Here is a 25,041-nt window from a genome sequence, read left to right on the forward strand (position 1 = left end):
CATTTTTAACAAGATTCTGCAACAATATGAATGGATACCCTTAAAACACCTCCAGCTAGATCTAGCAGTCCAATTCTTCAACACTTCCATCCTTGTGATACTTAACAAACTTGCCCCAATTAAAAAGTGTGCACAAAATCCAAGCCTCTGCTCTGGTTAACCAAAGAAACCAAACTTTTATTAAAACAAAGAAATCGAGCTTGGTTAGATTACCATACTACCAAAAGCATATCAAACCTAACTACATATAAGCAATTAAGACATCAAGCAAAAAAAAAAAAACAAATCAAAGCAGACAAGCAAGTGTATTTCCAATCCTGCCAATTAAAACACCAAAACAACCCTCGTAAATTCTGGAATAACATAAATTGTCTCCTAAATCCAGGTCACACCCTTACCCCAACCCCAATAACCTCTAATAACACAGATCACATTGCAACCCAAATCAACTCCCACTTCATAAATTCCATAACATATCTACTTGGTAACCAGCCAAATGCATTGCTTACTATCCCTACCACTTCTCATGATAATCCTTACACTTTCTGCTTTTCCTACATTCCAACCTGCTACATAAAATCTCTACTAGCAAAACTTAAACCCTGCTGTCCAGCTGCAGACTAGCTCCCCAACAAATTTTTGAAATGTGCAGCCCCATCTATTGCTTAACCCACATATATTTTGATCAATCGCTCAATTTCTGAACATTATGTACCATCTCCCTGGAAAATATCCCACATCATCCCACTATACAAGGGAGGTGCATCCAAAGAACTAACCAACTTCCACCCCATTTCCATTGTCTCCCCCTAGCAAAAATCTTAAATGTATCCACAAACAGCTCCTCAACCACCTACTCTCAAACAATCTCTTAACTAATTCACAGCATGGTTTCTGACCCAAACACAGTACTTCCACTGCCCTTATTGCTTTTTCTAACACCATTCATCAACTCCTAAATCAAAGCCAGGTAGTCTCCTCCATCTTTCTTGGCATGTCTAAAGCCTTTGACACTGTTTCCCATCAAATCCTTCTCAATAAACTCTCAACCTATGGCATCAGCTCACCCTCTCTGTCCTGGTTCCTCAGTTACCTTTCAAATCGCAGCAGCCCACCATATTGGAAAACACTCTCTCCCCCTTATCCTCATTTCTGTTGATGTACCCCAAGGGTCTATACTGGGCCCACTCCTCTTCATCCTATTCACAAACGATCTCAGCTCAGCAACTAGACAAGCCACAACTGTCCAGTACCCTGACCATGCTACCCTTATCTGTTCTGCCCCCACATCCCAGGAACTGCAAATAAAAATGTAATCATCCTTCCATAGAATATAAAATACTTATGAGAATATCAACTAATTCTCAACCCAAACAAAACTAAACTAATAGTCTTCAAAAACAAAAAATCCAAACCTTGTCATGCCTCTCTAGCAATGCACTCCTCAAATGGAACCAAGATCAAACCCACAACACATACCAAACTCTTAGAGGTCACTATTGATGTGAATCTAACTCCTGAAAAACATGTCTCTCTGATAATAAAAAGTACACATCAAGCTTGGCACCTTATATAGGGCCAAACCATATCTTACCCATAATGCCTGACTCACCACTGCATGGTCCAAATGCTCTCTAACCTCCTTTATTGATCCCATATTTTCACCAACCTTCGCAAATCAGACCTAAATAAACTAGAATCTTGCTATCACAAAATTGCCCAGTTCACCTTGAAAACCCCACACAGGGCTCACCACTGTATGGTGCTCTTTCAACTAAAATGGCTAGAATTCCGCAACCTCCTAGCTCTCAGTCAACTTCAGTAGTCTACAAGATAATTCATAAATCCACTAACTGCCCTACTATTTCCAATCTCATCAAACCCAGTCTCAAGCCCAGGACCCTCTGATCTTCCAATAAACTCACATTACAGGTCACCCAATCTCACAACTATCATGGAGACTTCCTCTATTCTAATAAACTTTCCAAACTTTGGAATGCTGTCCCTCCTACAATTACTAACATCCCACACTTTCAGGAATTCAGACAACTACTACTAAACTACCTTACCACTCACTGGATCTGCTCCTGTCACACCCCAGGCTAAATCCTCCAATCCTCACTCCCAGCTCTACCTACCCCTAAATGATTTTTCTCATTTCTACTACAAAAACTACTACTTGACTTCCTGTGATATAAGCTTTTTCTTGGACTAACCCTCCTTGCTAACTTAGCAGCACTAACAGATCACTAAACAAATAATATATCTAAATGTATTTCTCTCATTTCAGGACTACAAATGTTATATTTGTGTAGCTTGCTATATTATAGCTTAGCCTGACCTAGGTTTTTTGTTAGAAAACAATCTATTGCATTTCTTAGAATTATGTTAACTGCACCTCCACTGTGTAAGTCAATGAATATATTGTAATGTTTATTGGAGCTTTTCTTCCCGGACCTCCAATGAAAATGGGCTCCTGGCCCAGTCAGACATTCCCAGTTAACAAATGTAATAAATAAAATAAATACAGCTTACTACCACTCCTGGGATTCGAACCATGCCTGTTTTTGCAAAAAAAGTACAACATGTTTGTGTTTCACAACAATGACTTATTGAGGAACTGCTGTCTCTTGTTTGACTGTTTTCTGCCTACTACTCTCTTGGTAGTACCATTTGAACTTGTAATTCTGGCATTCATGTATTGCTGATAAATCTTATACTGAGTATTCATACTTTTTGATATATGACACTCTGTGAAACAATGGTTAACACAACATTACTATTCAGAGATCAAATCTTGGTGCATGGAACATTTCATATAGTTAATCTCCTTTTTTAACACTCCACAATCTTTGTCAGATAAGCCACATTTATTTAATGCTTTCAGAGCCATAGTTGCTGTGCAGAAAATATACACATTTATAGACTGATAGCACCAAATAGCAACGTAAACACAAAAGCATGGGGTTTTCGGTTTTATTGACAACTACTGACACTTTTATTGAAATATAGCCTGTAGATCAGTTGTAATAAGTTAATTTGTCATTTATTCAGAACCAACAATACACATTTTGAAATAATGACAGGTGACATTCTATTCCTTTCTATTTGCCCGAAATACTGCAAGCTAGATTTGTACTCACCAGCTTCGAGACATTGCTACTTAGCAACACGCTGGCATGCGTGTCCACATTCATGGCCCTCTCAATGCAGCTGTACAGGAGATAGAGAAACATTTATGCATACCTATCCATTACATATACAGGCTGGACTTTTCATTAAACAGTACTTGATACTGATACTTACACATAGCTGGGACATTCTGTTTCCAAGCATCTTGGATCCACTGGTCCAATTGATCCCACTTCCTACATTTATGGTCAGCAAAATGGTGCCAAACTTACTCACCAGTCCGAGGGATGCCAGTAGCACTGGTGAGATCACATGTGAGACAATCCCAGGCCTCTGCTTTGTATTGGGAGCCCTGGTACTGGCCCTGCAGCAGTCTCACTACATGGTGTTTTACAAGGAGTCCGACCATGACACTGGACTCCTGAATGCCCCAGTACCACACCTGAACCAACGCCAGCCATGGTGCCTGCAGTGATGAGTTACAATGGATTATGGGCTGAATTCCCACCTGCGGGGCTTAAATAAGGCTGATTTCCTGCCCTTTGCCATCATTGGACCATTTCAAATATGCTGAGCTTAGCTAAGCACCATGCAAACCTGCTTAGCTAAGGTTGGCAGTGCTTACATGGTCAGAGCACTGCTTACCAATGGGCAAATCCACTTAGCTGGGCTACTAGTTGCTTACCATTCATATTTAAGCAAAGCTTACATCCGGTAAGTATAGTTGTGCACTGCTTAGCATTTCTCAAATTTTATTTTGTAGACTATCAGCTTTATGGGATTGTTCAACATTACTGACATATTATAATTTTATGTTTACCTTCCCTGACATCCCCCTGTGTGCTTTCATTGCATTTATTTTTGTGTTACTATACTGTATGAGGCACTTGTGTTTATATGGGGGTTTCACATGTTTTCTGGACTGGACACCACATTTGTGGACCTGATATACTACCCAGGGCGATAAATATTATTTACTACCTTATTTATTAAAACATATCACTTTTACAACTGCTTTCACATGTAAAAGTGAGCAGACTTCATTGGGGCTCGAACTGCAAATACCTACATGCAAAGTGTAAGCTCTAACCATTACGCTATTTTGGTTTACTTATTTTGCTCATATATTTCTATTTAGCTCCTTAGGATATTTCAGCTATGCTAAGCACAGCTGCATGACATTCACGCCCACTCAGCTATGCTTAAACGTTACTTGGGTTAATAAAAAAAAGAGAATTTAAATGGAATTTAACTTTTTCTCACTAAGGCCACAAAACTAGGGATGATTTTAGTACTTTAAAAGTGCATAGGATAACAGGTTTTATGTTAGCGTGTATTTTTTGGGGTGTATGAAGTCTTAAAACTCAAGCATGTCACTGATAACTTTAAACATTTTTTTTAAATTTATTTAACATTTGTTGACCGGGAAAGTCTGACTAGGACAGAGCCTATTTTCAGCAGAGGCCCAGGGAGACATGTTCCAGATGCATGTCTGTGGAATGCATTCTGCAGATATCTTCACAGTTGTGCAGTATATCTGCATATAACTCTTTTTATTTACTTTTAACAGTGCCATAACGGCACTTTCTGAGTGAAGGGGGCATGTTATATGTGCAGACACTTCTGTAACATGCCTCCTACACTTGTTCATGGATCGTATCTGTATAGGGGTGACATGATCATGCCTTCATGAACATGCAGGGCATGCTACTGTGCTGCACGGACATGATCCATTCCATGCAAAAATAGTTTATTCTTGCACAAAACTTTATTGAATCCTGGGGTCTAACTATTGGCAGAGGACGATGAGGTCTTCCTAATGCTTGATTTTGATATGGAAATAAAATAGTCTGGACTAGGGTAGACCATATCATCAGCATCACATATACTATTTTCCTAAGGACTTTATACAAGACTTGAGTTTAAAAACAAGGAAAATAACAAAATCCATAGTAGAGAACCTTTTGGAAATAAAATGACTTAATATTGTTCTTCAGTATTCTGCATGAGTGGATCTCCAGGCAGCATGAACAGCAGCTGAAAACCCTGCTGTCTAGGACATAACATCTCATCTCTAAGGGGATAAATATATGAGAGAATGAATCCAAGCATTTTCCTTAAATCACAAATCACTCCATGATTAAGGAAATCCTGTTTCACTTTGTAGTAAGTGTAGCCTATAAAGCATTAATGCAGATGTGATGTGATTACTCTTCATGTAACCAAGCTGAACATCACACAGCCAGGATAGGTACCACCTGAGAGAAGGCAATTGGCTTTGTATCTTATTGAGAATTAGAGATAAGAAAAATTGGGTGAAGGTTGAATGAGAAGGAAGACAAAAATTTGGGAATATGCATGATTACAGCAGGATTACATGTGTTTGGGGAGAAATCAGTGGCAAGAGATATAATAAATATGTGTGACAGAGAGAGAGGCAAAAAGTAGAAAATTGCATATTTTTAAAAATGTAGAATATAAAAAAAAATGGCCTCATGTTTCCCATAACAAATCAAGTTTACCAGTTATCTTTCTCTCTGCTTATCTTCACATTATAAGCTGTGACTGTGTTTAAGATGCTGGTGTTACAGGTTGGCAGTCCAGAAAATTTGATTTGAAATGTAGAATTCTAAATGTTGTTAGTAGAGCTTTCAAAGGTTTCAGTGACTAGTGCAGTGATGCTGCACTAGATTCTTTTAACTTGGGGCACAGTGAAATAAGGAACATCTAGTAAGGAGTTAATCAAATGCCCCAAATTCTAGGAGTTCTTAAAAATCAATATCTGTCACTGTTTAAGAAAAGGGAAGCTATCTTGATTGCACCTTCTCTTTCCATCATATTTGAGTAAAGTATATAGTTTCAAAATATAATCTGGATGGTACTGATTTTTTAAAATTAGCCCAGGTCAAAGCCCTTTGCTAAAGAGATAGTATGCTGCTGCTGCAGAGTAATAAAAAAGGTGGTCTGTAAACATTTAAATCTTATGTTAGCATAATCCAATCTTGCAGGGGAAGTGTTTATGCTGTCAGCAAGGAGACAAGATGATAAAGGTACAGCATTTTCTAATGATGGAACCAACAATGCTGGCCAACAACATACTTGACACTATAAACAGTAGTACAAAAGGACAATCAGAATCTTTAGTGAAATATTTGTTTTATGATGAGTTACGTGGTAGGCATGGTGTTGTCCGTAAATTGTGCATAATTAAATTATGTGAAGGGAACACAAAATAAGTTATACATAATTAAATAAAGTGGAGGGAATGCAAAATAAGTTAAAAGTGCAAGCAGTGAAAAGGTTGAGGTTTGCACTTATAGTATGATTGGTTAGTTGGTACGGTGGTGGGTGAAAAGTTACTGAGCTGGTTATTGCTCAGTGTTGCTATGGCATTGCATCGCCTTTGTGCCAAAGCATAACTAACTTAACATTTGCCAACTTCTAATGTTTCCCTTCCCACACAAACACAGCAACATTGAACTGTCCTTATCTAGAAATTGACATCAGTCAGCATATATTCTCATATCATTATCATTCCAGAGTCATTAGTATTTGCCATTCTTCGCACATACTTAACATGGTGGTGAAATATTTAATTTGCAAGGACGTAAGTATGCCAAACTGCAGTACCAGTGTTTTTAGAGTAAGACCCTTCACCTTTCACTCTACAGAAGAAAGTAACCCTGAGTTAGTAACTTATAGATAAACTGCGCAACCCTTTAAAAAAGCACAATGAGAAAATGATACTATAAACCAAGAAAGAAAGAAAGAATATAATCAAGGTTGTATTGGAAGACAGTGCACAGAATGCTTCTTACTTCTATTTTGAATTAAAAGAAGGCAACTTACATAAAGTCAGTAAAGAAAGTGAAGACATTCTGCATCACTTACTACTGCCAAAACCCGATAGGACAATAAGAGTGCAGATACATATTGGGAGGTCACCTTTTATTTATGATTTAGTCATATGTAGAAGTTTTTGTTCAGATCAATTGTTCTGTAGTTATTTTTTATGCCTGAAGAAATATTTGTATTCTGTTTAATCAAATGCTAAATCCTTGTTACACAAAGTGTAAAATGCTTATTTATTTAGACATTTTATATAAAATAGATTTGCAAACAATATACATCAAAATTGAAGCTAAGGTTTGGATTCCAGCTGTAATTGATTTATGTGTCAGGTTATCAGTCTGCAGACTAGTACAAGCCTAGCCAATAAACAGAGGTCAGAATCAAACCCTGTACCTTGTATCTGTGAAGTAAAAATCTTAATGATTGTGCCAAGTACTCATCCCCAAAGGGGGTCTGAGAGAATCAAACCCTGAAACACAGGAACTACAGCTCACAGTCTTAATCTAATACAATAACTACCAGATAATCAGATGTCTAGGTTTCTGTTTAATTTGTTAGATTTATACCTCTCAACTATCCGAATTTGTTTAGGATGTTTGGATTTTTCATTCAGATTTTTGGTCTGTTCTTCAAAAGATTTGTGGTTTTCTGGCAAATCATTGAAAAGTGAAGTCATCAAATAATGAGAGACAACTGAGTTTCAGATTTATATCCTTCAGAAAATGCATACTAATGCAAAACCTGATATTCTATCAACTTTCAAAGTTTATAAGAGCAATAATTAAAATATGTCCATATTTTTCAGCCTTTGTTCCCCCATTATTTTTGGCTATGCAGATTTCTTGTGCTAATAAGTTGAAAGGTATGACTAGATTTTTTCCTTGATGCCTAAATAAAGACTTGTATTCTGTCTGAAAGCATGTGCTAACAGTTTGTTTGAGTAAAATAAAAGTTTTATAATAGGTACAATTTATTTGGCATTCCTGCACTTTCATGCCACTGTTTAGTTAATTGCTCATTTAAAGATTGGTAGCTGTCCCATGCTCAGGGTTGAAGAATTGACAGGAAAATCTAGGAAAGGCTGAATACTTAACAAGTTGAGACTTAGGAAAGGGGTAATAGCAGATACTACTGAACCTGCTACCAAACAAAAAAAGCCTTTGTGACCTATTGATGTTCTTTTTCAGTACACAGTATTACATTTTATTTATTTGAAATTTGTTTACCGGGAAAGTCCAACTGGAATAATATCTAATTTCATGCGGAGGCCCAGGGAGAAAAGCTCCACATTGACATAATATGGTTGCAGTTAAATAAAGTTATTACAAAGCCTGATACAGAAGAATGACATACTAAGTAAGTAATAATTCATCTTCAGCTTATACAGTGTGAACCTATACATACTATAAATATTTGGACAGCTATAACAAGCTAAAAAGTGCATTGTCAATAGATAAGAGTATTTACAAGTTACAGTTCATAGAGATGGCATTAAACACAGAGCACACTCTTTGGAACAGAGGTGACTAGATAATATAGCCTAGACAATATATATATATATTGATCTTTATCTAAGGAATAGATTTTAATAATTCCTTCTTTCTGAACATTGTCAAAGTTTGCTGGTGGTGGAAAGAGTGAGAAATTAGTTCAACCTGGGGCAGTGCAGGATTAAACCAGGTTTTATTTATCTAGTCGTTTAGCAGCAGTTTAAGTTGGAGAGGTTAGAGGCAGATCTGATTTGCAGAGGGATAGAATTCCATCTTTTACCATCAGAGAATGAGTAGAGACTTTGGCCAGAGGATTTGTGGGGGTTATATATACTGAGAAGAAGTTGTTCATTGAATCAAAGTAGTCTATTTGGATGACAGGAATGGAGAATAGGAATATAAGCCTGGCAGTCATCTAATGTAAATAATATTGTATATGATTATAAACTATATGTAATCTAAGTGGTGAAGCAGTTCAAACAAATTTGAAGCATTAAGGGCAATGCAGTGGTAGCTGCAGTACTTATTGTTCATTGGTGGCAAATTTTGCAACCTTATTATAGCATCCCTCCAGCTTATTTTTAACTGTGGCCTGAAAGCTGGTTAGAACAGATGTACCATATAAGTGAGATGGGAGAAGGTAGGTAGTGGCAAGAGTGTTTTTTGTGGTGCTGCTAAGAGGTTTTTAAGCCTGTAGAGCATTCTTAATTTTTGGAGAATCTTTTTAAGTTATTTTGAACATGCAGGTCAAAGTATCACCTATAATCACTCCAAAAAGATTTGTACGGGCAACTACTTCTGTTTCAGTTTTATTTAGCAAAAGGATTTTGAAATTCACTTTATCAAGTGATGTGTAATTTGGAGAAAAATAGCAGCAACTTTGTTTTTCAGGACTGAGTAGTAGCTGGGCATTATGGAGCCTGTGATGACCCACCACTGGACCAGTAAACAAGGAGCCTCAATCCTCACCACTGGCACCTGTGAGGGATGTTCACTGGGAGGATAATAGGTACACACACAATATTTCCAGATGCAGCTCTCTGCATCAAGTGCAATTTCCCTTAAGAGCACACATAGACCACACTCAGTCTGGAGCTGATTTCTCCCTCTTTTTCCAGATCCTCAATAAGAGTCCCCACTGGCACAGCTATACAGTTCAGGTGATTGTCCAAGCCAAGGCCTCCAGCACCCTCTCTGTCCAACCAGTGTTTTGTCCCCCTGCCCAAGTAGCTAACACACAGATTTGATTTACAGACACACACACACACACACACACACACACACACACACACACACACACACCTGGGGAAGGCTGGAACAGGTTTATTAGCTATGCCCCCTTCTGCCCAGAGTATAAGGTAGTTATGTCTGCAACCAGACACTCCTGCCCGCTACCTTAAGGCTCTTCCAATGGTTCCCAATATACTGAGTGAAATTAATATTAATACAAATGGTAGTTTGACCAAGAGCAAGGCTATTAGGAGTGGCCCAAACAGTCTCACCAAATAAATATGCAAGTACTCTCAAAACTTTAGTATCTCTACACAGATCAGCAACAATGCAAGGTTTAAATATATTTAATAATTAATAAAAGAACAAGACAATACTAAGTATATAGTAACAGTGACATCAAAATTCAAAACCACAGGAAATATTTAAAATAACATTGCAGGACAGTCTCAAATAAATAAAGAAAAACATCTAAACTAAACTTTGCTATATTCCTGACTATATCTAAGAGAATTACTATACCCTAGAAACTTACTTTATTGTGGTGAATGGATCTTCTAGTTGTTGTCGGGTCCAAGACAGAATGCTGAATGCTCTGTCTCACCAAGAGATTTCTCAAAATAATATCTAAAATATTACTGCTGGGATAGCTTGCAGAATGACATCACTTCTTCTAGTCACCAGGCCAAAACACCCATTGCTGAAGCTGGCAGTATTTAGCATCTACCTGTAAAAATATGCAGACAAGGGGTTCTCCTCAGATCTCTGGCAGATGCTGGAAGACATAAAACAATTGCATTTCTTCATGCTTTCAAGACTAGTAATTACTTCACCCTTAAGGCAATACAGAAAGTTTCCTATTATAGACATTGTTCTTCTTGCTATTTTGAAAATTGAAAGATACCATCGTTTATAGCCTAGCCATAAAGTAATTTAATTTCAGTTATTTTTCTGAAGTTAACCTCCTGTATTCCAGTTTCCACTGTTAAAATATATACATTAAACAGTTATAATAGTGCATGTACATTTCTGTTCTCTTCCAGTAGAGCACACTGTGGCTGCATTTCAAACAGCACTCTGCAAATACCCTTTTCAACACACACATCTATACAAGCAGTTTGATATACATGTGACATACAGTTCTAATACATTTGTAACACAAACATCTTGTATAAATCATTTCGATATTCACCAATGACATATAATTATTTACCAAATTCCAGCTAGCTGGGCTGGCAGTATCTCCTTTCATCACAAGTAACATGCTAACATACTAATAAAAAATCAAAATAATTAATACAGAACAGAAAATTAAACCTACAAAAATAAGTGTCCCTTCTCAGAACTGGCCACTTTTAACACAACTACTAATACCTATAAGAAAGCTGAATGATAAATCAAACCTACCAATTAATTGACTAATGTATCTTCCTAAGTCAAATAGTTTGACTAATACCAGAATTATGGATCTAAATATTCACCAACAGATATCAGATAAACAGAATGTGATACAGAGGCATTCATTACTCAGTACCTCCCACTTTCAGATCAAATGAAATCTAGATGACTGAATAGGTTCCCTACAAAGACTGGCCTAGTCCTCTTAGAGAAAGTGGGAAGTACTCTCAGAACTTAAATATATCAACAAAGATCAGTCACAATGAAAGGTTTAAATATATTTAATAATAAATAATAAAATAACAAGAAAATACTAAGTATATATTTACAGTGACATCAGAGTTCAAAATCACAGAAAATATTTAAAATAACATTGCATAGCAGACTCACACAAATAAAGAAAAACAGTATCTAAACTAAGCTTCATTATATTCTTGAATGCACTACTCCCTAATAACTTACTTCATCGACCAAGGCAGGTGATGTGCTGAATGGTTCATCTTGTTGTCAGGCCCAAGACAGAATACAGAATCCTCAGTCTCTCTAAGAGACTTCTCAAAATAATATCTAAAATATTACTGCTGGGATAGTTTGCAGAATAGCATCACTTCATGCCATCTGACTTCTAGTTCCCATGCAAAACCACAATTGCTGGAAGCTGGTGGGACCTAGCATCTACCTGTAAAAATACACACAGAAGGGCTTTTGCTCAAATCTTTGGCAGGTGCTGGGAGACATAAAACAAGTGCATTCCTCCACACTTCCAGAGGGTAATTAGTTCACCCCAAAAACAATACAGAAAGCTTCCTAGTACAGACTTTGTGTCTCTGGCTGAATTGAAACCAGTGAGATAGCATCTTTATGGCCTAGCCTATAAAGTGATTTAATTTCAAATATTTTTCTACAGTTTGCTGGACTGAGGTTAACCTTCCAATTTTCCCTGTTAAAACATATACATTTAAACAGTTACAATAGTGCATGTCCATTTCTGTTCTTTCCAGTTAGGCACACTGTACTTACATTTCAAATACAAGCACTTTACAAATATCCTTTCAATACAAACATCTGTACAAATCAGTTTGATATACACATAACATACAGTTCTAATGCATTTGTAACACCAGCATCTTGTATGACATACAGTTCTAAATATTTGTAACACAAGCATCTTGTATAAATCGGGTTGATATTCACAAATGACATATAATTATTTACAACATTCCAGGTAGTTGTGCTGGCAGTACCTCCATTCATCATAGAGCAAGAAAGGGGTACCCAGAGCTGTCCCAAGACTTTCAAGGTAAGGCGTACCCAGTGCTATCCCAAGACATTCAACCTGAGGGGTACCTGAGACTATCCCAGGACATTCAAGCTGAAGGATACCTTGTGCTGTTCCAAGACATTTAAGGTGAGGGATACCCAGTGCTTTCCCAAGCCACTCAAGGCAAGGGGTACCCAGTCCTATCCCAAGACACCTAAGGTGAGGGGTACTCAGCCCTATCCTGAGATATTTAAGCTGGGGGGGTACCCAGCACTATCCCAAGACATTCAAGCTGAGGGGTGCCTGGTGCTGTCCCAAGACATTCAAGCTGAGGGATGCCTGGTGCTGTCTCAAGATATTCAAGGTGAGGGGTACCCAGCACTTTTCCAAGACACTCAAGTTGAGGGGTATCTGGCACTATCCCAAGACACTCAAATTGAGGGGTACCCTATGAGGTCCCAAGACTTTCAAGGTGAAGAGTGCAATGTTCGTTCTATCAGCAGGAAACTCAACAATGTAAAAAGGAAATACTCAGCCATTGAAAGATAGTGGTTTGCAATAAAGTAGGCTTTCTACTCATTAAAGTATAGTTTAATGGGTAGACAGTTAAACATAGTAACTAGCATGCCCTGCTACAGTGGACAAATAGGCAGAGAAATGACAATTCCAGGTTATGGAGATGGGTGCAATCCCTGCAATCCTTCCAGTTTACAGTGACCCGCAAATCTAGAGTAACAAATTGGGAAGCTGGTTGGCTGTTCATGTCCTATAATCTTTCATACTGAGTCCAAAACACATGTTTTTTGCTGGGGGGTGGTAATTATAACATGTTGAATACAGTGATTGTGCATTGTCCCTTAAGAACAGGGCAAAGAATCTGGTTGACAGAAAGTTATCAGAAACCTGAACGTTTTATCTAGCTAGCAATATACTGCTTGCAAGCATCTACTGTTAAGCCAGAGGTAGCCTGCAACAGCAAAACTAAAAGTTAGATCAGAACTTGGAGGTTCAGAAAGGGGAAAGTAGGAGTTAAGTGAACACCCTGGAGATGAGGAGTGCAACAGCCTATGGTGGAGTTTATTTTGGATTATACCTGGAAGAATCACCTGTAATACAGAGCTTAAATCTGGGCAAGGGTGAGCTCTACATTCCAGAATTTTTATACCGCCCATTTGCTGGAGGGAGTGTTTATAATTGGTGGAGAGTAAAAAAATGGTCAGATTTTATTTTCTTTTACAAAAAAATGGTAAATTTGTCAATGTATTGGTTTGATTTGTATCTGAATGCCAAGAAAGTTTCTGTTTTTCATTTCCCATTGTGGATGCACAGAATTAAGTGCGTGTGTGTGTGTGTGTGTGTGTGTGTGTGTGTGTGTGTGTGTGTGTGTGTGTGTGTGTGTGTGTGTGTGTGTGTGTGTGTGTGTATGTGTGTGTTTATAACTACTGCCCCCAGTTCTTCTTTGAAATTGTAACATAAACACATTATGCAAAACTAGAGGCCAGTGTCAGTTTTTAAAGTATTTATAGATCTATAAAAAAGAAAGTATGTTTCTACAGTTAACAGAATTATGCACTAACCTAGTTCTTGCCCAGCAAAATCATTCCATGTAATATAAAGGGAGACAAAGATTTTCATAATCTGAATGTGATCAAAGTAGAGCTTTTTTCCCATCCTAACCAATTAATTACTGCTGTTCTGACAACGTATGTTTTATTTTGTTCACTTTATGAAAATCAGTGTTAGTATCTCATCATGAATAATATGCCATAGCATATTCGCCTTGGATTATAAGAAAATTTGCACTGGCTCTCTCAGGTTTAGCTGCAAATAAAAAAAGAAGACAGTCTTGACCATAACTGCCAACATAATTCAGTTTTTTTTTCCAATTGCAAAACCCAAGGACCACCTCTTTCATTTTCCATAATTTGTTGGATTACACTAAACTTAAAATGATGGTTATTGTACTCATGTATATGTTTTGCCAATGCATTAGTAGATATATCCTTTCTAATAGCATATACATGTTCATATATTTTTTCCTTTAATGTTCTGGTGGTCTTCCCTACATAGTATGCTGGGCACATTTGGCACAATGCAACATAAACAACACTCATTGAATTACAATTATGTAAAAAATGATTGCTGAAAGTTGTTATAAATATTGTAGAACTATCAAGTTGAACACCTTTTGCTCGCATTGACTGATCACCCCCATTATAATTAAGAATAAGTACAAAACACCCATTTAATCTTTTCATTTTAACTTCATCATTCATGCATCTGGATAACCTCTTTTTTGAACATATCAATAAACCCTTCACATTCTATGTAGAAATCAGTGTCCAGGCTCACCATTTTTGTGGCCTGGACAAATTGACCCCTAACAACCGCTCTTTTATTAGTAATAGGATGTGCACTCGTAAAATGCAAAAACAAATTTTAATATGTCGATTTTCTATGAATTTTTGCCTTCAATCTTTTCATATTCCAATCTTTACTTAAATTCACATCCAAATAATTTATTTCTTGATCATTCATCTCATACGTGAATCTCAAATAAGATCTTGTTGCATTAATATAAGTCAAAAATTAATGAAGGTACAAATTGTTACCATTCCATAAAATAAAAATATCATCCAGGTAAAGTAAATATAAACTGATATGTTATTGAAAAATAATGTTGAATATAAACTGCCATTCCCAAACTGCCATAACCATGTTGGCAAAAGTAGTGCCACATGGCAAGCCCATAGCAACACCTACTTGTTGCAAAAAATATTTCCCATTAAATTGAATATAGTTATTTTTAAGAACTATATCAATCAAATCAATATATAAATTAATTTCTAACTGTGGTACCCCCTGCTCCACCAGGAACCTTTCAATAGTCTGCATACCTTCTTGATGGGGAATAACTGAAAATAAATCTTTAATATCCACAGTTAGAAACAAAACATCTTCTGAATACTGAATATTCGTAATTAATTCCAGGAAATTCCATGAGTCTCTACAGATTTGGGACTGATTACATAGGAACATTTTACTATCATCCAGAAACTTTGCACAAGCATAGGTGATGGAATTACGTCCATCAACTATGGGACATAATGGAGGATCAGTCTCATTTTTATGCACCTTTGGGGCCCCAAAATGGTAGGAACAGTGGGAGAAATAATATTCAAATAATTATAAATATCTAAATCTATCCTATTTTCAAGAAACATATTGTTTAACATGATATGTATTTTTCTATATGCCCCATTCAATTCATTTTTATTAATTTTCTCATATGTATCTGTGCTCAGTATATTAAAAATTCAATCATTATAATCAAACACATCCATAATTACCTTCCCTTATCTGGCTTCATAATTCTTATGTTCTGTTGCATGAGAAATACAGTAGAAAGTTTCGGCTGGTTTAATTTAAATAATTTAAATAATTTAAATAATTTGTTTTACTTGATATAATTGTGGATTTCGTATTTCATATGTATATTATGTATTTATACATATATGTGAATTAATTTGGCATTTTTAAGCTCAATAATGAGTTAGTTACAGGACTTTTACATCATTTCCAGTTTACATAATTTCCTATTCATGAATGAATTTGGCGACAAATTTTAACTATTTAGAGGTTAGTATTGTATAGTTTATGTAATGCCTGATGAAGTTTGCTATTTTATGTAAATGAAAAGTGCTTAACAATAATAAATAAGACTTTTCATATTTTTGACTGCCATAATTTTATTACATTTAATAATTCACAAATGTTTCTTAAGATGTTAATTAAATAAAATGTAGGAAATGCACCTTTTTACATGCTAGGAGACAATCTCATTACCTCACATCTGAGTGAAATGTATATTTCCATACCTTGGCAGCATTGTGCTCCCCTTCCTGCCATACATAGCCCATTGTGATACAGCTCAGCATCAGGTGTGCAAGACGGAGCTGACGATGTCCATTCAAGTGCTGGATCCTCAGAAGAGGCAACTGTTAAAAAGTAAATAGCAATTAATGAGTTCTTTAATGAGTTTGCATTAACCTAAAAGTGAAGACTTAGACATGTCATGGCACTGTCACAGACCTTTGATTGACATATAGAATCATTTTGTGCACAGCATGTACATTTGAAACATCCACTTCTCATTGTTACAGTTGTGGACTACTGCAGTGAATGCTACTTATGTTAAGTTTTTCTTACACAATAACTAACTGATTCATTTTAAAAAAATACAAATGTCAAATGGTTTTATACTCTGTGGCTACATAAGTTCAAAGCTCATTAGTTCATAGGTTCATAGGTGTTTATTAGGCTAACAACCCCAAAGGCCTTTTTAAGTCTAGCCATGCATCCCAAATCTCTGATAAATTCTGATACCCTTGATGAGTGTAGGCAGGGGCTTGGGAGATGAAACATTTGCAAGATAGGGCCTGGGAGATGAATCCTTTACAGGTTGCCTGTGTCCATTGGAGACTTATGTGTCAAACCAGGAATGAATTTCCTATAACCATCCATTTCACACCATTATTCACTGATGATCTAGCACAAAACTGAGTTTAACAGAAGAAAAGGTATTTGTCATACATATTTTCTCTTGTAGCAGAGTACTGTTCTGTGTTTATATTTATATTATTTCTTGCAAACTTAATTTGTATATTCAGAAATTAGCATGCAAAGAAACTTGCAGCTATCCAGTCTTCTTCCTTTAGTATTCAGGAAGCAAATAATGGTATGTGATGCACGTGCCCTGGCCCAGCAATCAAGGAGCCTCAATCCTCCCCACTAACAACAAAGAGAGCGTCTCATATATGAGGAAAGGATAACAAATGCACAAAGTAAAGTGCAATTTCCCTTGAGATCACACAGAGATCACAGTCAGTCTGGGGCTGATTGCTCCTTTGCTGTCCAGGTCCCCAATAAGACTCTGCACTGGCACAACTATAGGGTCCAGATCTCAGCCTAGCTGGCAAGCTAATCTCCAGTACCCTCTCTGTCCAACCAGTGTTTTGTGTGCCTGCCCAAGTAGCTGGCACACACACACACACACACACACACACACACACACACACACACACACACACACACACACACACTCTTTGAGATAAGTATTTATACAACTTCACATACACTCCTGGGAACTTCACATACACTCCTGGGAAAGGCTGACACAGATTCTCCAACTGTGCCCCTATACCCAGACTATATGGTAGTAATTCCTGCCACCACCAGCTAATAATTATCAGCTACCAAAAGGCCCTTAAAAGGGTGTCCAATTATTACTGTGCAATATTATTATCCAATAGTAGTGTAACTAAGCAATCAAGGCTTATTGGAAGGGCTTAGTACAGGATCACTTATAAGCAAGCAATGTACTCTAGAGCTTAATTTATCTCTACATAAACCAGCCACAGTTGAAAAGGGTTTAAAAATATTTAATAAATACTAAAAACACAAGACAATACCACACACCACAGTGCTATCCAAGAGTTCAGAGATCACACAGAAACTTAAAATAATTCAGTTGTACAGTTCTGACATAACAGAAAAACACTTAGTCTAATGTTTTCTAATTTCTAGCTATTGCTACAAGAAAACATACTACTAAAGTAATTACATAGAGCATAAGGCAGTGCTGAGTTGGATAGTCAGACAAAAATACTTAGTCTCTCTCTGAGCAATAGTTTTTAAAATCACTAACAAACATTACTGCTGGGCCCTCCCAGATCACATCATTTTTGACAGTTAGGTTTCCCAGTATACACACTACATCATTTCAACACTTAGCCTGGGGTTCCCAGGCCAACACGCTACATTATTTAGCAAGCTAACACCTGCTCAGGAAGCTACAACAATAAAATATATTTCACATGTACACTCTAGTAATTATTCTTTAAGTTAAAACAATAGAAAGAATATGCTAGCCCAGACAGACTGACTTTGAGCTCTAGAGATCAAAGGATAGATTTGAAATAATTTTAACTTCAAAAGAAAGATTTGAAATGCTTGACTTAGTTTTCCTTACAGCAGATGGCAATGTTGCTACAATCTTGAAGTTCAACAGTTTACAGTATTTTCTTTCATTTAAGAAACAAGCCTGTATTTTACATTTATATTTACAAATGCCAGAATTATGTGCACAATTCTGTTTGGCTAGGCTGGCAGCCTTCTCCCCTCTCTACCCAATCGTCACATGGTATACTTAGGCTATTGCAGGACAATAGGCTTCTCAGACATACTTCAGGTGATTGAATAAATAAAAATGATTGTACTAGAGCTGACCTCATTAGAAATAACCTGAAGTAATGGTAAGGCATTTTAAAATATTACTATGTCACAAACTCTCTCACTTGGGATGGAGATGGGTCACGTGAGGAGATCAGTGAGCACATGCCAGGTTAGAAAAGAATAAAGCAGAGAGGGAACTAGTTAGCAGTGACAGTGGTGTAATGGGCAGCACACTTGCATTTGGTGCAGAAGGGTGTGCATTCTAGTCTCACACCAGGATGATTGTTTGCTGACACTGTAGTACAGCATAAGGAAGATGCTGCATCCGAGTGTACTGTCCTTCAGATGAAACATTAAACCAAAACCCCATCAACTTGAGTTGGTGGTAGCTCAGGTGGATGTAAAAGATCCCATAGCACCTACTGAAAACAGTAGGGGAAGTCGATGTCCTGGCCAAATTTCCCATTGTAATATGAATACCATCTCAGGTCTCCCCTGAAAAGAGGTTACTAACCTATTGGGACTAAGTCAGTCAACAAAGACAAATAAATAAAATAAAACAAATAAAGAAGGATAAGGCACAAAAATAGTAGTAAAACAAGCAGTTATTGTGGTGGGGGGTTATGCTGGGTGGGGAGTAGAAGCACAGCTGCTTATTGCACATGTCGGGTATTTAAGGTTACTTTCTGGTAAAGGTGGAATAGCAGTCTGGAAGTTGGTATACAGTTCCAAAAATCCTAGCTGTAACCCTAAGAAGAGGCATTTGGTTACTGTGAATTGCCACCTTTTCATTATCCTGATACAACTCTCCTGTGTCCTTGCAGAGAACAAACAGAAATAAGGCAAAGGAAGGGCCTGGTATCCAGTATGCTTTCTAACCTGTGTACGACTTTTCCATACAAGTAAAACTGTAGCCCAGATAAGAATTTACTGACAATCTTCTGTGCTATCTATATCTGTATGTTAAAAATGAAAATTCTAAAACATTTTCAGCTAGCAAACACTAGAAGATACTTTCAAGTTCGCAATGCCACTCATGGGACAACATGGTTTAAAATATCAGCAGATTTATAATTCTGATTTTTTTTAATTCTGAAAGCTGCATGGGAGAACTTCTGTTAATGCAGGAAACAGTTGCACTTTTTCACATTTTCTTTTCTTTAATATTCTCACTGAGGTTAGTAATAGATTTTATGTAATCCTGTCATTTCATTTATCTCCACAGGTTTGTAGCTGCAGAATGGGAATATTAAGGTAGTAGGGGACTGGAGGCTATAGCACCCCTCAATTGGTGGTAAAAGGAGGCTTGTAAATGTTCTACAAATACTTGCACCTGGAAAGGATGAGCCTTTCAGTAGACCTTGAGCAGCAGTAATCATGTTTTATTCAGCATGTCTTGTGCAAATGTAGCTTAGGCTGAACTGAGCATCCACTCCCTCCATCTTATTTAAAAGTATGATAATAATAATGCACTTTTCCAGCCTGTCTCTATGCTCCCCTGTCCCTTCTGGCGTAAGATGCAGCCTGCCCTGGCATAAATAGAGCTGATCTGATTTCTCTGCCATACATGTTCTATCCTCCTGAAAGAACCAAGCCCTTCCTAGTTATGTAATTGTTGTCCTATGCCTCATTTTTGTCTCCTCAATGTGGTAAGTATAAGTACAGATATAACCTCTGTAAATGCTACTTCTCGCTCCTTGCCCTGGCCTGTTTACCACCTCCATGGTCCTGTCCCACTTCTGTTTTCTCTTCTAATAGATAATTTGTTCTTACATGCATCACAGCATGAATCCATGCCTCCCTTTGGTGACCATCCTAAGTATTTCTTCCTCTATCTTACTAAATCTAAGCCCTGAAACCACTTCAGTTTATCTGATGTCCCTTGCTTGTGTTTGCAAAACTCTTAATTCACATTGAGATTGGATCACAAATGACCAAACTCCAATCCTCCATCCCTAGATCATTTCTTCTTCCCTGCCTCACTGCCTACATTATATTTCTTCTTACAATCATTTTACTCCAGTTGTGAATCTTTCAGCCTTCCCTTCTCCAATTGCCAGTTGCCTTTTTCACTGTGCTGTTATCCATCAGTCCTTATATTTTTTCCACCTCAATATGTTCCCCTTTCTGCTGTTTCTCTTCCCAATGATCCTGTCTCTGCTCTATCCTTGTAGGAAGCAGCACTGTCTTGCCCATTCCCCAACTGTCCTCTGTTTTTATTTCTTCCAGTCACTTTCTACCTGTCCGATACTAGCCTAGCCCTATTCTGATTGCTGTATGTCCACTGATATCCATCCTATGATTGTTTCCATCTGGTCTGGCTTCTGCTTGCCTCTTCAACTTGTGACCCACTTGTCTGTCCCAGTCCAACCTGTTCCTCTCCCCAGTCCACCTTGCTTTCCCAATAAATGTATTGGACCAAGTCCTCCTCATAAATCATTTGCTCTCTATCTCCCCAAACCCCCAAGTTCCCATATCTCTTCATCTCCCACTCCAATTGCCCTATCCTACTAAATGTCTCATGTTCCAGACCACTATATATTCCTTGGGATATGTCTGGGATGCATGCTGTTCTTATGTAACACAGAATTGTTCTTGCAAGGCTTCTTATATATTTTTTCTCAAACTTTCCCAAGCTATCTTTATGGACAGTGATGTCCAAGAAATCAGTTGATTCTAGAGAAACCTCACTACTAAACTTCAAAAACATCTGTCAGTCCCTGCATATAAGTAATAAACTCATAGAGTAAATCAGTGCTGCCATCTCATAACAGAAAAATGTTATCAGCAAAGCATTTATAGTGAATTATATGATGAATGAACCTATTGTCCCTGAGGACCTTAGTATGTTCCCAATATGCTAGCGCAAGCTTGGTGTAGCTATTGGCAGAAACTGTGCCCATAGCCACACCAACCTTCTGTAAAAAATATTCCTGACCAAAAACAAGCACATTATTCTCCAATACCAGCTCTAAAAGCACACAAAATAACTCAGTCTTACTGGTAGACATAACTGTTTGTTCAATCAAAAGGGACCTCATAAACTCAATGCTTAGTGTGTTGGGAATCATAGTAAACAAAGAGGTGATGCCCATACCAACCAAAACAAGATTGTCAGTTTTAGTTAAATAACCAGCTTTACAGTGTAAGTCCATCAGAAACAAAACTCACATTTTCAAGTATAGGTCTCAACATCTTTTCCAGATAAATAGACAAGGGCTCAGTGGCTCATCCTCTACTTGACAATATAGGTCACATGGGGGGATGGTGTAGACATTTATGTATCTTGGGAAGTCCATTTAATATGGGAACAATTGGATGTTCAACTAAAAATATTTAAACAGATCTTCATTGATCAAACCTGTGATCAATAAATCAAACAATATCACAGAAATCCTGTCAACAATGGCTGTTAACTATTGCTTAGAAACAGGTTATTTGTTCCCATCACTCAAAAGCTGGATCATAGAATCCAAGTACAAGTTAGTATCTATGACTACTATTGTCCCACCCTTATCAGCAGGATGAATTTCTATGGATTTAAGATGTTTCAACTCTTTTTATCCAAGGTAAGGTGATCTCAGAGTTGAGATATATAAAGTTCAGAGAGTAGGAGGGCTTGCCCCCTGCAAAAACAAGTTTAAAGGAGAAGAGAAATGTTCGATAGTTGATCTTCTGCTGTAGTTTCTGTGCTTTTTTTAACATATACTGACATCTCTATAGGGAGCCTCTAGTGAACCTATATGACCGATGCACGCCTGTTGTTAAAGTTAGAACATGTGAGCGAATTGATGAGACTGTACTATACTGGAATTAACTGGAAACAATTGAAATGAGACTGGAACGAAAGTCTTTATCTGTTAATTACCCAAACTCATGCTGAACAGGTGCCAATCTCTCCTTTATGGGCCATGCCTTGTGTACTTTTAAGAATGAATTCTCCAAACATCGCAGTTTATTTAATAAGGCTTTATTAAATGTTCACAATATCTAAATACTGTCTTCATTAACAGTGTTGATAAACAACAACAGTCTGTAGAAATGCTGGGATGATGGCTAGTAATAACAGTGCTGCAAAAAATATCCAAAGTTTCTGCACATATATTCTGATTGTTCTGAATAATGTAAACTGAAATAGTCTTTATTTGAACTTTCTGTACTCAGGCTTGAGTGTTTGTATTGTAGCATCCTTTCTAAAATGCTGGATATTTAATCTTTTCTGTATGTCAGGCTGAACTAACTAACAGACTTCCCTAACTGTATCTGAAGTATATTTTAATCATACCACCTAATCACAAAAGGGTATGCATCTAGAACAAAAGAGGTTATTGTGCCTTTCTACTCATCACTCATTAGACCCATCATAGAATACAATGCCCCATTTGGGATGTACCTTACAAGACACCTGCAACAGCTGGAAAGACCACAAAAGTACCTCAACAAAAGGATTATTGGCCTCAAACAGATGCCCTATGTAGCCTGACTCACGAAACTCCAGCTGTACTCGGTTGCATACTGCGTACTCAGAGGGGATTTCTGCCTGACATACAAGGCCATGTCCAACCCAGAATTGATGGACATGCTCCACCTAAAAAAAAAAAACAAATCCTGGAGAGCCACACACTCTAGAGATATAAACCTCACCACAGCAATAAATATGACATGCTGGAGGGATAGATTCCTGTCCCAGAGACTCCCCATGCTTTGGAACAGGATTCCAATATATATCAGGCAGAGCCCCTCACTAATACTCTTCAAGAGAAACCTTGATGAGTGGATGGGAAACAGAAAATTTACCCCGAGGATCACTGCAGTGGCTCTGCTGGACAGTGGTGCAGGGAACTAATGGCTCTGCTGGACAGGAGCACAGGGAACTAATCTAAGGGGGTGGCGAAAGCCAACACATTCTGGCTAGGCTTATAAATGTCCTTGGGCAGATAGCCTAGTACTTACCTATGAACCTATGAACCTATACCAAAACCCTGTAATGCTGTACATGCCGCCTTAGCCTTAGTTACCTTGGTTTCCAAGCCTGGTATACATGTGTCTTTTTATCTAGCATTCCATTGCTATGTACATGTTTCCCTTTAGAAAGGAACATTCTGTAGCTGGCAAGATTGTATCTTTCCCCTGAGAAAGAAACAGGAAAAAAGATCAGTCTGTGGCCTTCCCTTGGGAACTTTTATCTCTCATGCTTGACCAGCAGGGTTATTCTTCCCTTCTGCTTAACTGTCTTTTCTAAAATGTATGCATAAATGAAACACAATTCTGACACTAGATTTCTAGGCCTACTTTACCTTTTAGTCTGATGTATGACTAATAACTGCTTTAAAATGGAAGTCCCTAATCTAACAGTTAAACCCTGAGGTCCCTGACGAAAGTCTACATGGACCTACTTTTGTAGTTACCTTATATCTGTATTGCTAACTACTGTATTCAGCTTTATGCTACCTGACATAATCTGAAGATATTTTTTTTATTTGGTAAGTAAACTTGCAATTTTAATTTTGACCACTAGGCTTGAAGTCTGTTAACTTTACAATTTCATTTTTATATTACCTAGATTTATAGTCTTTACAATCTTTAACTCTAAGTTCTGATGTATGAGTGCTATATCCAAAACCTGTACATTGTTCTGAAAATGAGTGTTTTTTTTAATTCTGTGGCTTTTAAAGGTGATTAGAAAATGCCATGCACATTTTTAACCTGTCTTTGTGAATCTTTATTTAAGTTAGAGTACAAACTATTAACCCTGCCTATTTTGTTCCTATCTCTGTATGCTGTAATTGTAAAATTACACTGTTTATTGCCTATGTTTTTTTACCTTATGTACTGATGCCTTAGTGTACCATGATGTCTTTCTCTTGTAGTAAATGAAACCTTTTTCTGTTGTTTATAGATTTAATTTTTTAAACATTGTACTGTTTCTTTTTATTTTAAGCCTATCAAGCATGATAGCTATTTTCTGAAGACTAATTGAAATTGGCACTAAAGAGAGAACTTTATAACTGGTCTTGAAGCATAATTACCATATACTGTATTAACTTGTGTCTAAAAATTTTCATTTAGATTCGCTAATAATATTACTTACCTTTTTTAAGTTTTATGTACTATAATAGATATCTGTCTCCTAAATTTGTGTCTTGAAATATTCTATGAATGTTTATGAGCTATCATAGTTTACTAAAACCTATGCTTTCTGTATTTTAGGTCTACACCTTTGCATTTTCTGTTAGTGTCCTTTTAATTTTCTGACTAATGTACAATAATTATGTAAAGTGCACTGTAATCTGTAAATTAATTAACAAATTAAGCCTGTTCTGTTATGCCTTGAATATATTGAATAACTATTACTACTTATTATTTAGATAACTTATTTTAATAAGTTTGTAATAAATAATTCTGTCACTTTACCCTTAACTAATGACCGAATAATAAGCCAGA

General features: G+C 37.1%; 1 protein-coding gene across 1 annotated transcript in view; it reads right to left on the bottom strand.

The window, feature by feature from the left end:
* Positions 1–25,041, bottom strand: part of LOC122806529 (indoleamine 2,3-dioxygenase 2-like) — a 314,514-nt gene that overhangs the window by 167,392 nt on the left and 122,081 nt on the right. Inside the window, exon 3 of the mRNA XM_044077031.1 lies at positions 16,242–16,361. Coding sequence (XP_043932966.1) covers positions 16,242–16,361 — 120 coding nt within the window. The remainder of the gene's footprint in view (positions 1–16,241; positions 16,362–25,041) is intronic.

The sequence above is a fragment of the Protopterus annectens genome, chromosome 7.part0, assembly GCF_019279795.1.
Source record: "Protopterus annectens isolate FY-2018-M chromosome 7.part0, PAN1.0, whole genome shotgun sequence".
Classification (NCBI taxonomy): Eukaryota; Metazoa; Chordata; order Ceratodontiformes; family Protopteridae; genus Protopterus; species Protopterus annectens.